The sequence below is a fragment of the Capra hircus genome, chromosome 10, assembly GCF_001704415.2.
Source record: "Capra hircus breed San Clemente chromosome 10, ASM170441v1, whole genome shotgun sequence".
Taxonomy (NCBI): Eukaryota; Metazoa; Chordata; class Mammalia; order Artiodactyla; family Bovidae; genus Capra; species Capra hircus.
Genome location: NC_030817.1, coordinates 31,373,767 through 31,388,362, shown reverse-complemented (window position 1 = coordinate 31,388,362; position 14,596 = coordinate 31,373,767). Strand labels below are relative to the sequence as shown.

The window sequence follows — 14,596 nt, the reverse complement described above, 5'->3', positions numbered from 1 at the left end:
TATGGTTTTTCCAGTAGTCATGTACGGATATGAGAGTTGGACTATAAAGAAAGCTGAGCAATGAAGAATTGATGCTTTTGGACTGTGGTATTGGAGAAGACTCTTGAGAGTCCCTTAGACTGTAAAGAGATCTATCCAGTCCATCCTAAAGGAACTCTGTCCTGAACATTCATTGGAAGGACTGATGCTGAAGCTGAAACTCCAATATTTTGGCCACCTGATGTGAAGAACTGACTTATTTGAAAAGACCTTGATGCTGAGAAAGATCAAAGGTGGGAGGAAAAGGGAAGGACAGGGGATGAGATGGTTGGATGGCATCACTGGCTCAATCGACATGAGTTTAAGTAAACTCCGGGAGTTGGTGACGGACAGGGAGGCCTGGCATGCTGCAGTCCAAGGGGTCACAAAGAGTCGGACATGACTGAGTGACTGAACTCAACTCAACTCAACTCAGCAGCTTCCATGACCTTCCCTGGGTTCCAAAGGGCAGTTCAAAGGGTTGCTGTATCAAGGAAGGGAGGAGATGCAGCAACAAGGGAGGAGCAGTCAGGAAACAATAGTGCAGCCTTGAGGCAAGGATGGGATTCCTCCTCAAGGGATAAACAGAACAATATCTTTGAGCTCTTACACAGAACTGGAGTCCTCATCAAGTAAAGATGTTAATTAACTACTTGTTGAAGCATTTTTCCTTTCAGAGAGAAGGTCACAGTTCAATAACCTTGAGAATCATAGAAGCCATCACAAGATCACCTGATGCCAGGCCAGATGACCTCTGGATTGAAGGAATGCAGACCCCCATGTGCACCCTGATCCTTGTCTGCAATCCTTCCTTTGACTATAAGACTCCCCCCTCACTGGCTTAGGATACATAATTCTGAGGATATTAGCCCACTGTGGTTACCTTTTGTTGGCAAAGCAATAAAGCTATTCTTTTCTACTTCACCCAAAACTCTGTTTCCAAGATTCAATCCGGTGACAGTGCATAGAGGCCAGGTTTTGGCATCAGTTCCAGCAGAGCTGAACTCACTGATCCTATCTACAGAAACAGGGCCTCAGAACTGTCAAAGACAACCAAATGACACAGAACCAAATTCCTACTTCCTATAGGGCTGCATGTAAGCAAGGGGCCACCCCAGTGTTGCCATCATTATCACTCGTGTTCTTTCCCATGAACTGAGATGGTGGTACAAATCAAACATCTCCCCCATGGGCTCCAGTGTCCTGGAGCCTCTGCTCTATTCCTGCAGACGATACCATGGGAACGCTTCCTATCGTCAAGAGCAAATACGTTATTTCTCATATCCTGCTTCAATTCTGTACAATTCTCTATTTTTTAAAAAAATAATGCCACTTACCTCTTGATTCAATTTTTCTTTTTTCTTCAAATATTCTGCTCTTTCTCTTTCTATTTGCTCCTCTATTTCTTGAATATATGTTTTTTGCAATTCGAGTTCTTTCTTCTCCGAGTTAATTTTGGTATAAGTCTCATTGATGTAAATAGTGATAGAGGCTCTTTCTTTCATTGCTTGGTTGAGTGACAGGACAATCTTTCCATAAAGCTTCACTAATTCCTCTTGCCTTTCACTAGAGAAAAAGAATCCTTCTTGACAAAAAGAATGGCTTTTTCCAGAGGGAAATTTAAAGTCTGTTTAATGAGGTGAACCACCATAGAGAGGGAAACTTAAGGGACATTTATGTTAGAGTTATATTTGTAATGGCCTAAACTTAATGCCACCCCACTCCAGTACTCTTGCCTGGAAAATCCCATGGATGGGGGAGCCTGGTGGGCTACAGTCCATGGGGTCGCCAAGAGTCTGACACGACTGAGTGACTTCACTTTCACTTTTCACTTTCATGCATTGAAGAAGGCAATGGCAACCCACTCCAGTGTTCTTGCCTGGACAGTCCCAGGGATGGGGGAGCCTGGTGGGCTGCCGTCTATGGGGTCGCACAGAGTCGGACACGACTGAAGTGACTTAGCGGCAGCAGCAGAAGCAGGAAACTTGGTTGAGATAAAGGACAGAAGGAAACACAGTATCCATCTTGCAACTGTTTATCACTGCCAAAGTGTCTTCAGGTCCTGCCTCACCCCAGCCATCTTCATATACCAGGTAGTTACTATCGGATATTTTGGTTTAAAGCTTCAGTTCAGTTCAGTTCAGTCGCTCAGTTGTGTCCGACTCTTTGCAACCCCATGAATCGCATCACGCCAGGCCTCCCTGTCCATCATCAACTCCCGGAGTTCACTCAGACTCACGTCCATTGAGTCAGTGATCCCATCCAGCCATCTCATCCTCGGTCGTCCCCTTCTCCTCCTGCCCCCAATCCCTCCCAGCATCAGAGTCTTTTCCAATGAGGCAACTCTTCGCATGAGGTGGCCAAAGTACTGGAGTATGATTCAAAAACCCTTTTGAACAGGCAAGTGGAATCTCGCTGGACAAAAGGTTTGATAGGTAACTTTGCCGTAACTACCTTATCATCGTGAGATACATAGTTAAGCCAAAGATAGATAAACATCCCACCACTCTTCCAGTCACCTTCTGATGCCATTGCCCTGCATAGAATGTCCAGGAGAAACCTAATCCCCCTCTAAGGACAGAAATTGGGGAAGAGGGATCTGAGTCTGTCTTCACGGTTCAGAGGGAGCTTAAAATCTTATTTAAACTCTCTTAACTCCTCACATTTGTGTGTACTCAGTCGCTTCAGTCGTGTCCGACTCTGTGTGACCCTATGGACTGTAGCCTGCCAGGCTCCTCTGTCCATGGGATTCTCCAAGGCAAGAACACTGGAGTGGGTTGCCATGCCCTCCTCCAGGGGATCTTCCTGACCCAAGGATTGAACCCGTGGCATCTCTTGTGTCTTCTGCATCTCAGACGAATTCTTTACCACTGAGTCACCTGGGAAGACCTATCTTCTCATAGCCATAGCCAAATCTGAGTTTAAGAGGAGAGGTTAACCTTACATATTCATTGCTGGTCACTCCCACCTGAAGAAGACGCTAAGATTGTGAGAAACATCTGCCTCAGGAATGACAATCAAAGATTTGGAGGAAGAACAGTGATGCCATTTCTCTATTTTCCCTTTTTCAAATCTCCTGCAATGTAAAGACTTTCTTCTAATCTCCAAAGCTAAACACTTAAGTTCAGGGGGATTGTGTGCAAAGGCTCAGGAAAATGGAAACAGATTGTTGGTAAGTTTATTTTCCAGAAGTTAACTCCACCACAGAAAAGCAATTGAAAGAATCCCAGGCTAGATGGTGTCAAATAATGGGTATTTTGTAGGCTTAGTAGAGGAAGCCTGCTAAGAATGAAGCAAACTAAGGATTGAGTAGCCTTAAGGAAGCAAAGCAAAACATATCAGATCAATACACCTGACTAGGTATATTGAGATGGGTTGGTCTGCCAAATTCTCAGGACCTGAGGAAATCCCCTTCCCCCGCCCCTGAAGAGCTTGCATGTGCCCAGGTTTTGAGGATTGTCCAGGGGAGGGCCAGTTTGTCAGAAAGTGCAGGCACCTTGATGTACCTCTTTCTTCCCAAAATGGATGAAATAATTGACTGTAGCTTGGTGATGCTGGCTCATCAGGCAACCCACGTTATGTTCACTTGTAATTTGTCTTTCCATGAAGATTTCTCTAGGGCAGTGATTCTCAAAATGTGGTCAGGACCGACAGCAGCATCTAGGAGCTTGTTAAAAATGGAAATTCTTGCCCTCATTCCCTAGACCTACTGAATCAGAAATCTGCAGCGGAGGTCCCAGTAATTTGTGTTTTAACCAGCACTCCAGGTGGTGCTATTGTACACTCAAGTTTGAGAGTCATTGGTCCATAGGGGTGTGACGGTGCTGGCCAATTGATATGAGTATTCCAGCCTGGGCATTCGCTTCCTTGTTAGTAGTTTAGAAATTGATAGTCTGTGGTCTCCGGTGATTGCGGCTAGCATGCACCATGCATAAATGTGCATTGTGTATCTCCTAGAGGGGTTAGTGTCTGCAGGCCTTCTCAGACTTGTGGTCACGCCCTTTCTTTTTCATGGAGCATCTTCCAAAACAGGTGTTCTGAGAAAACTGTCCCTGGGCCTTGAGCTCCCGCCTAATTCCTGATGCTTTGATATCTTTTGCACCAAAGCAACCTTCTGAATATTTTACTTTCCCAAGAAGATTTTTTCACTATAATGAGGGCTCTTTTAGTATTTTTCACTCTCACAAACAGGAAGTCTGACATTTATACATGGCTCCTGCAAATTTACTCATAGAGCTGAGATATTCTTCCGGATTTTATTGTTTTTTCTTTCAGAATATCTTTTCCTTCATGGAGCTTTGTAATCTCCATTTTACAGATGGAAAAGATGAAGCCCACAGAGGGGGAAGTGCTAATAACACAGCTGAAGAATAAACAAACAAAACTAACAGGTGTCAGCTTCCATTTAATTGCAGGTAATAAATATCTAGGACTAAGCCTATCCTCAGCCCTCCAGTAGACTATACCTGAATGTCTTTAAAGAACTAATCTAGCTACAGTATACCTGGTTTGATATTATACTTGCAACACAATACCCAGCAAGATTTCTTGCTTTGGTGGTTGAGGTTTGTAAACTTACTTTTCCTAAAAATGAAATGAAAGTCACTGTGTCTACCTTTGGAGGTGGGTGCGAGGCAGTGTGTGACTTACACACAGTAAGTTGTGTGTAGTTGCTGTGGGAAGCTGAATTCCTTCTGAAATCCTACAGTCTCCTGGCTATGGCGGTAGAAGATTTTCTGCTCTCTTCCCAGCTCTCTGAAGCTATCACACATCCCTTATCAGCCCAGTCATCTTCTACAAGTTATCTCTGCCTCTTAACTTGCCCTGCACCAGTTCAGAGGTGGTTCAGTCAATAATTCATGTCCGATTCTGTGTGACCCCATGGACCCCAGCCTGCCAGGCTCCTTGATTTTCCAAGGCAAGAATACTAGAGTGGGTTGCTGTTTCCTCCTGATCCAGGAAATGAATCCAAGTCTCCTGTCTTGCAGGCAGATTCTTTATCGACTGAGCTACAGGGAAGATCAGACCAGAGGACAAATCCCTTAGGAAAAATTTCCCACTTTATCCCCAGACCCTGACTCCTTCAAACAAACAAACAAAAATACCTACCCTAGAGCTGTATTATCTGTTTGCAGATGGAGTATTTTCTTCTTCAGAAACTCCATTTCATCATTTATCTTTGTAATTTTTGTGTGTAGTTCAGTTATCTCAACAAGATTCACTCTGCGAGCATCCCTGACACATTCTTAAAAGTAAGTGGAAGAAATGTTACTCATTTATTTGAGAAACTGCACAATTGTAGATACTGACCTTTCAAGTATGTGTTTCTTTGAAATATTCTTCTAAGTATGTTCTGGATCAGAAACCTCTCCCTCACCCCTTCGGACCCTCTCAATCTCACCTATCAATTATATCCCTAATTTCAGCTGCTGCTATGGTCAGTGACCAGCTTTCTATGAGCTCTGCACAACTTTAGACTGGTGCAGTCTGACAGCTCCTGATTCCTGCCTGTCCTATCCACTTCTCAGCCATCTAGGACTTCCCTGTCACCTCTACTATGGGACATCTTCAGATACTCACACCCCCCCATGTACGTGTAACGCAAAGTTTGGGAGATGTGGCAAGCATGCACCAGTGGACTGCCTGGATGTTCCCGAGAAGGGGGTACCACTGTGTCCTGGGGGCATATTCTCATACTTAACTAGTTGCTGTCACCAGTAGTCAGTATCATACTGCCTCCATATTAGCTCTCCCTTCTTCCTGCTTTGGTTCCTTATCCCACTCTCATCCACCTGGACTGTATGTCCTAATAAAATAATAGTGCAGGGACTTCCCTGGTGGTCTAGTGGCTAAGACTCCATGCTCCTAATGCAGGGGGCCTGAGTTCCATCATGGTCAGGGAACTAGATCCCGCATGTAGAAAGTAAAAAAGATTCTCAATGCTGCAATGAAGATTGAAGATCCTGAGTGCCACAACTAAGACCTGGAGCAGCCAAATAAATAGAGTATTGAAATTAAAAATAAATAAATAATAGTGCAAAAGCCACTGCTTTCGGCTCTGCTTTCTGGGGAAGCCAGTGTGTTAAAAAACTAAATTATCCATTGATAAATAACATATCTGTGTAATCACATAAGGCTTAAATCACAGAAGATTTCAAAGGATCACCTCTGTGCTTGAGAGATAAATGGTGAAAATATATGAATTTTTGAACTGTTGTTTAAAAATGAGTATTGGGCTATCCATTTCTATGCAACAAATTCCCTGGAAACTGGTAGCTCCCCTGAGAGAACTAAATTATTTATTTCATAGGTTATAAGTTAAATTGTCCATTGTAGCAGGGCTTCTCAAACTTTATGTCTTGAATATGCATATATATCACCTGGGGGGTATTGTTGAAATATAGAATTTGATATAGTAGGTCTGAGGAGGACCTAGAGACTGTGCATTTTGTAACAAGCTCCCAGGTGAGGTTGATGCTACTGATCCAAGGACCATACTTTGAGTTGAAAAGCTTTATAATACAAGGCCAATTAAATTTATTTGGTTAAGTATTTTATGTGTATCAAAGAACTTATAAACTAGCACAGTATTTCTTTTCCCTTCTAAAATATTTGTCTTGCTTATAAAAGTAACTGGAAAGTAAAAAAAACAGAAAAAAGCAACCAAAGAAAATAAAACAGAAACATTCTTAATTCTGTCTTGAGCACAGATTCTTCTAAGTTTTATTTTTTATCTGCATGTAGGAGTTTGCTGGATTTTCCCTGTCAACTAACTGAGCATATTGTTTTATAACTGACTATATCTTTCAGAGTCTAATTGGGAGATAGAAATCTCACATTGAATAAGGAAGTTTTAACAGCAGGAATTATTAACTATATCAGAGAATTAGCTCAGTTGGTAAAGAATCTGCCTGCAATCCAGGAGACCTGGGTTTGATCCCTGGGTTGGGAAGATCCCCTGGAGAAGGGAAAGGCTACCCACTCCAGCATTCTGGCCTGGAGAATTCCATGGACTACAGTCCATGGGGTCGCAAACAGTAGGACACAACTGAGTGACTTTCACTTCACTTCATTTCAGAGAATTAGAGTAATGAGAGAATGAATAGTAAGAACGTAAGGTGGCGCTAGTGGTAGAGAAACCATCTGCCAATGTAGAGGGTAGGTTCGATCCCTGGATCAGGAAGACCTCCTGGAGCAGGGCATGGCAACCCACTCCAGTATTCTTGCCTGGAGAATCCCATGGACAGGGTAGCCACGCGGGCTACAGTCCATGGGGTCGCAAACAGTCAGACACGACTGAAGCAATTTAGCACAGCATGCACAGAGGACTCTAAAGAATTCAGCAATACCCAGCACAAGGAGCAGCACTATCCCGAAGGCTGAGATAGAGCGCCTTCTAGGAAGCAGCACCTCCAGTCCCAAGATCCAAACCCCACTGAAGAGGGCTGTGGATCATTGGGTGGCAAAGAGCTTCATGAAATGCTGGGTTGGCAGAACTTACTAGAAATATGGCTTCTGGGGGCACTGGGGAGACCTGTCCACAGGGAATTGCTATACTTCAGAACTCACTGCAAACAGTGCCAGAGAAGCTTCACGGGGAGGTGCTGCACTGGTAGGAATCTGCCCGAGGCCTATGGGTGGGAGCTTCTGGGCACTGAGGGCTGCTGCACGCTGCTGGGAGAAGTTACCTGTACTGCAAGAGCTGGCCAAGCTGAGCACACCGGAACACGAAGAGAACCCCCTCTTCCTCCAGTGTCCCTCCAGTGCCCTGTACTAACAAAGCTTAACACTGGGCCTGCTGGCAAAGGGAGAAACTTACAGGACCCAACTGTCTTATGACAGGGCAGACAATGAAGGTAGATTCGTAGCTGCGAGGCAATAAATGGATAACTGGAACAGCTACTTTAAAAATATATATATATTTTTTTCAGTTTATTTAGACCACTGTTTTAGGTTGGGCTCCCTAGAAAATAAATTTTTTAATTTGTATAGAGCTGGGCAACATCTCCTCTGAGGAGCTAAGAGTTGCAGAAGGGTGGAGGGTTTAAATGATAAGGAGTTTTAAAGCTGCAGTGACACTTCAGAGTTATTCTACAGTGATGGAGGGAGGCAGACCTTTGTGCTCCCCTGGTGACCAGTCACTGAATGTGGGCAGCCCTAGGGGAGGGCGGTAACTGGAGTGAAGCCTTTCTCTTTTGTCAAGGACAATTCCTGCAGAGGAACTGAGCTATGAGCTTCAGCCAACACTCCTGGCAGCTGGAAAAATAAAATTGGAGTCTGATCTTACAACAAATACAAAATTTAACTCACTATGGATTAAAGGCCTAAATATAAGAGCTGAAACTATAAAACACTTCAAAGAAAACATAGGTAAAATCTTCATAACATTGGATTTAGCCATGATTTCTTGGATATGACACCAAAAGCACAGGCAACACGTGAAAATATAAATTGGACTATGCCAAAATTAAAAACATTTGTGTATCAAAAGTCATTATCAACAAGAGTGATAAAGTAGTCCATTGAGTGGGACAAAATCCTTGCAAATTATACATCTGAAAAGGGGTTAACATCCTGAATGTATAAAGAATTCCCACAGCTCAACAATAATGAAGCAAATAACCTAATTAAGAAATGGGCAAAGGAAATGAACAGACATTTTTCCAAAGAAGATATACCAATGGCCAATAAGCCCATGAAAAGATGCTCAGCATCACTAATCATTGCTGCTGCTAAGTCGCTTCAGTCGTGTCCGACTCTGTGCGATCCCATAGACGACAGCCCAACAGGCTCCCCCATCCCTGGGATTCTCAAGGCAAGAACACTGGAGTGGGTTGCCATTTCCTTCTCCAATGCATGAAAGTGAAGAGTGAAAGTGAAGCTGCTCAGTCGTGTCCGACTCTCAGAGACCCCATGGACTACAGCCTCCCAGGCTCCTCCGTCCATGGGATTTTCCAGGCAAGAGTACTGGAGTGGGGTGCCACTGCCTTCTCCGCACTAATCATTAGGGAAGTGCAAATCAAAACCACAAGAGATAGCAATTCTTATCCAGTAGGGTGGCTGTTATTTAAAACAAAACAAAAACAGAACATAGCAAGTGCTGGCAAGAATGTAGAAAAATTGGAATGCTTTTGCATTGTGCAAATGAAGGTAAAATGATGCAGTCACTGTGGAAAACAATATGGCAGCTTCTTGGAAAACTAAACACAAAATTACTGTATTACCACACAATCCAGCAATTCCCCTCTACATTTCTACCCAAAGAGTTGGAAGGAGAGACTTGAATAGATATTTGCACCCCTGATACAATGGATATAAACATCCGTTTGTAACAGCACTGTTATTTACTATTATAATTGTTATTATTTTGTAACTACATAACTTTTAATAGCTAAAAAATGGAACTAATGCAGGGTCTGTTGATGGATGAATGGATAAACAAACCACAGTATATACATACAATGGAATATTGTTCATCTGTAAAAGAAATTCTGGCATATGCTACAACATGAATTACCCTTAAAGATATGCCAAGTGAAATAAGCCAGTCACAAAGGGACAAATATTGTCTTTAGTCTATTTATAATAATTATATAAATTCAAGTCATATATGTTATTCCACTTAAAAGGGAAACATATTATGGATCTCACTGTATGTGTCTTGTATACTATTTCTGGCTATTTTCTGATATGGAATAACTATTCAACTCATCTTGTTATAAGTACTAGATTATTGCCTTATAAGATAAACTAAATTTCTAATAAACTCAAAGTACCTTCCAGTTCTCTGCTAACACTAGTGGGAAGAGTTTCCAATACAAAATATAATCTGCTGAGTTCCATGCTTTCAATTTCCAGAAGATCTATTGTGGACTTTCTCATTTCTTCCTGAAAATGTAAATTACATATTTAAAAAGTTAAGATATTAAAATAAGGAGACTGATTTCCTAAACAATGCCCACAAATGTTTTCAGACATCAAAATTTGCTTTTCAGTAAACATCTTTTGCTGTCATTTTTATTTGGAATAGAAAGTGGGAAATAATTGTTCTCCAATCAGATTTTAAGGTATCTTTCTTCATTTATCTTTTAATTTCTTCTACTCAGAAATTATTTTTTTGCTATGTGTCTGTTCTTTTTTAGGAAAGACTCCTAAAAAAGAGTGACATTGAGAAAAATCTCCTTAATAAACTGAACATGACTATAAAAGCATGCTTAGGTATAAAAAGAATGATAGTTTTCTTATATCTACCTAAAAATCCAAACAAATAGTCAGATGGGGATATATATGTGGGACTATTTTTAAAAAAGGAAAAACATTAAAAAAAAAAACGGATAATCTGATAGTGAAAAAAACACATAAACTTTCAAATAAATGGTGGTAAAGGATATAGTTCTTTATGATCTGAAAAATTGCCATTATATTTTATAAATAATAAAAAGCAGGTTGCCTAACTGTATATTTAGTACGATCGTTTTTCTGGTAAAAAATAAAATTCAATACAGGCATCATCTATATCCTGAAAGTAGGAAAGACATCCATCAAAGAGTTAATTATGATTATTTTAGGGTGGGATCATGATGTTTTATTACACTTTCTTCCTTTTGCTTGTCTCTTTTTCCCTAACTTTTCCAGAGTAAACACACAATGCTTTTATAACAGTGAAAATGTTACCGCAAAAAATGAGAGGATTTATCTCTATTTAAGGGATTTCACAGCTCATATGGTATACGGCTGCTGCTGCTAAGTCGCTTCAGTCGTGTCTGACTCTCCGCGACCCCATAGACTGCAGCTAGCAGGCTCCTCCATCCATGGGATTTTCCAGACAAGAGTACTGGAGTGGGGTGCCATTGCCTTCTCCATATGGTATATGGAAACATGATAAATACTTTAATAAGCCAAAATAAATACTTTGAACCTTTCAAATCCTGGAGAAAGACATAACTTTTTAGTAAAAGAACAAAATGAGGAAAAGATTTCCATAGGATCACAATGCAGTACCACACACACAAACTCTCAGTGTTTACATATATGTACATGTATATGTACATATGTATGTTTACATGTACTTAATTTACTGGGATTATAAAATCTAATTCTGTAGTATACATGTACAACTACATATAATTTCATAAAAATACAAAGTAATGAGATTAACTTTTTTCAGCAATCTGTAGACTCAACTCATTTATTTTACAGCCATATTTCTACATTTTTAGGTATTTGATATGTAGGAGATTCTTACAGGATGTCACCTTTCTGAAATATCATTCAGGGCCAGAGCCAATAGAGAGACATGGTTGTGATGCTTCGAAAGGAAAGTCTTTAAATATTACTTTGATGGGGCCCAGTTAGCATAACTGAAAGAGAACCTGTTTGCTTTCATTGAAAAGCACTGTCTATGTTAATGGAGTAAGTCCCAAATAATCTTTCAGCAGTTTTGTGAGGAATTGCTTATAGAGACTTGGGATAATTGGCACTATGCATGCAGTTTATCCCAGAGGTTGTTTGCTGGTTTTAAGCAATGTTCCCATATTGATGGCACGTGACTCACTCTTAACTGAGCTCTGTTATCACCAGGGTCTCTTCTCTTGAGCAGTCTTGCCCTCCTGCATAGCACAGGTCCTTAACTCAGTGCTCTGCCTGGGAAACCGGGTAGCAATCCACGGCTGATCCACACTGGTGCAAATGTTAGTAAACTGTGAGAAATTTTCATTCAGGGCAAATATTTTCCTTATTCATCTACTGAAGTACGTTGAACAGAGTTGGTGCTAAATTAAAGTTTGATGAAGAAATAAGTGGAAGACTGAAAAAGTAGCTCTTATAGGTAATACAATACCAATTTCTTAACAGCGATAGCAACGTCCTTAAGAAAGTTCTTAGCTTCTTCATTGCATTTAAAATAGTCACTTTGCAGTGATTGTTCTAAAAAAAAATCAGAAAATTAAGATCTCTTACTCATCTATCCATATCCTATTTAACCCTTAAAGGTCTAGCTCAAATGCTTAATCAGTTGAAAATTACATCTTCTAACTCTTAATTTTTATAGTAAATAATATGAATCTCTTTTGTACTTATTATTTCTTATTTTACAGTATACAAATTTAGGGATATACTTCATGTTTCTTGAGGCCAACCTCCTCTTAAGTTTCCACCATTGTATAATTCATGGTAGAAAGAAGGAATCTGTATAGTATAGGACAAAAAATTCAATAATTCAATAAATATTTTACAAAAGGGATAAATATAACATGCCCAAAATGTGGGCTTAAGAAAGTCTTTATATATATATTTGTATGTATATATATGCTGCTGATGCTACAGAGTCGCTTCAGTCACTCTTTGTGACTCCATGGACTGTAGCCCGCAAGGCTCCTCCATCCATGGGGATTCTCCAGGAAAGAGTACTGGAGTGGGTTGCATGCTCTCCTTATGTGTGTGTATATATATATATATATATACACACACATACATATATATCCTAAATGTAATATTTTACAAAAAAACACTTAATTCTTTAAAAATCCATCATGTCATTTGCACTTCTGTGCAAGTATTTTGATCATGGGGTGAGAGTAAATATTTGTGAAACTGGTAGGTGTGAGTTAGATAAGAGTTTTTAACCCCTTTCATTCATTGCCATATAAAAGATATCACCTTTCTCTCACATACTGTAAGATGAAAACACACGAGAAGAGAGGTTTGGAAAATGCAGAAGTAAGGAAGACAAGATACATGCAGACAGAGAAGAAGGAAAAGAAAAAAAGGAAGAGGAGAGACAACAGAGGAAACTCCACTCACCTTGGTTCTGTCACCATTGCATTATACAGATTCTGTCTAAACAGATTCCAGGGCTGCATCCTCATGTGCAGCATGAGTTTGATAAGCTTAATTTTTCACATGTTTGTATAATCTAAATTGATTGTTATAACTCCATGATGCTTCCCATTTCACAAGTGAGAGACCTAAGACTTGAGGTTATGTGATATGCTTTAGGTGACAGAGCCTATCACTGATTGAGTCTGGATTCAGACACAAGGGGTGTGACTCCAGAGTCCATGCCCTGAGTGGCCATCCTCACCTCCCAGAAGAAATGCTATTTTCTGCCCTCCGTTCCAGGGAACTTGGATTCTCTTAATGGACTAAGTTCTCAAACTGAGTGTAAATCCGTTCCTGAGGTTCCAAGCAAGTTTGTGGTAGGGAGGGACAGGCATGCTTGGCTTGCTGTTGCTGTTGTTCAGTTGCTAAGTCATGTCTGAATCTCTGTGATACCATGGACTGCAGCATGCCAGACTTCCTGTCCTTCATTATCTCCTTTCAATTCTTCTATGGAATGAATGAGTACAAGCATGGTCCCACTTGCAAATGGACTGGATAGCTACATATTTTATAACTCACACTTAGGGCAAGAAAGCATAATGAAGCTTTCTCCTCTGACAAATTTTCTGACGGTCCAGAAATTGTTAGCAGAAAAAGTATTTGTGCCTAATGCACAGTTCCTTGCCTAAGGCAACAGGGGCTTCTTGAACACTCGCTTTCTTATTTACCTGTTAAATTCTCCAGTTTGCCATGACTAAGTGTTGGAGAAAGTTAACTTGCCAAGAAAAAGCAAGAAAGAGACAAACTGAAATTAAATACACAGCCTAAATGCAGTTGGGCATTCTAATTACAAGGAGATGGCAATAGCCTGGGAGTTCAGGATTTGTCTGGGATTTGTCACCAGCTACTAGTGTGAGCTGAGCCTTGGGTCCCACTCTGTCGCCCATCTCTCCCACAACGAGCTGGAGAAGGTTCCCTCTAGGGTTTCCGCTTCATGCTCTCTAAGCACCACTTCCGAGAAGATATCCCTCCGGGAGCCCACGGGCCGCTCACCCACAACAAGGAGCTGCTCAAGAGCGTCGGTCGCGACCGAGGAGCCCAGCGTGGAGGGGAAGGTGCATAATTCCAGGGAGGGGCCAGTGGAGACGGCGGCCACCGGCAGCGCCTTCTGGCTGCCTAACCCCAGCTCCCGGGACCAGGAGCTCAGAGCCATCTTACTGCTCTTGCGCATTTTCGACCAGGCCAGAGGCAAGGACTGCCGGTTGCCACGGGCAACGAGGACGCTGAGGCAGTGCGCCAGCTCGTGGCTCACACCTAGGGTGGGTGCCTAGCCAATTTCTCTAACTTTATCCACGATAATTAAGGGATCTTGTAGCTATGAGACCCTCTTTAGCCGTCATTTCCTCTTTGCATTTCCATTTCTTCTAGTTCAGGCCTTGTAGCTGAACACTTGTGCGCTTCTCATGGACCGGGGGAAATCTGATCATGTTTGAGCGCATTTCAGTGCTAGGTACTAAAGGGAGGAGCTTTATGTACAGCTGCCTTAATGTTCACAACGGCTATGTAAGGAGAGTTCTTTTATAATCTCCACTTAAGCAGACAAAGAAACTGAGGCAGGGATGACTAAGTGAATTGCCCAGGGTCACAAGAGAATCATTTTGAGTTTAAAGTGGAGCCTGTGTAAATCTTTCCATTATGCTACAAAACCCGCCACTGTATTCTTCAAGACCTGTCCCTGGAGACCCTTCTACCTTGAGCA

General features: G+C 41.5%; 1 protein-coding gene across 1 annotated transcript in view; it reads right to left on the bottom strand.

Moving 5' to 3' along the window:
* The window catches only part of CCDC175 (coiled-coil domain containing 175), a 78,678-nt gene extending 64,610 nt beyond the window's left edge, over positions 1 to 14,068 (bottom strand). Inside the window, exons 1-5 of the mRNA XM_018053798.1 lie at positions 13,891 to 14,068; positions 11,858 to 11,943; positions 9,795 to 9,906; positions 5,128 to 5,263; positions 1,356 to 1,584 (exon numbers count right to left, since the gene is read on the bottom strand). Of these exons, the coding sequence (XP_017909287.1) occupies positions 1,356 to 1,584; positions 5,128 to 5,263; positions 9,795 to 9,906; positions 11,858 to 11,943; positions 13,891 to 14,068 (741 nt within the window). The remainder of the gene's footprint in view (positions 1 to 1,355; positions 1,585 to 5,127; positions 5,264 to 9,794; positions 9,907 to 11,857; positions 11,944 to 13,890) is intronic.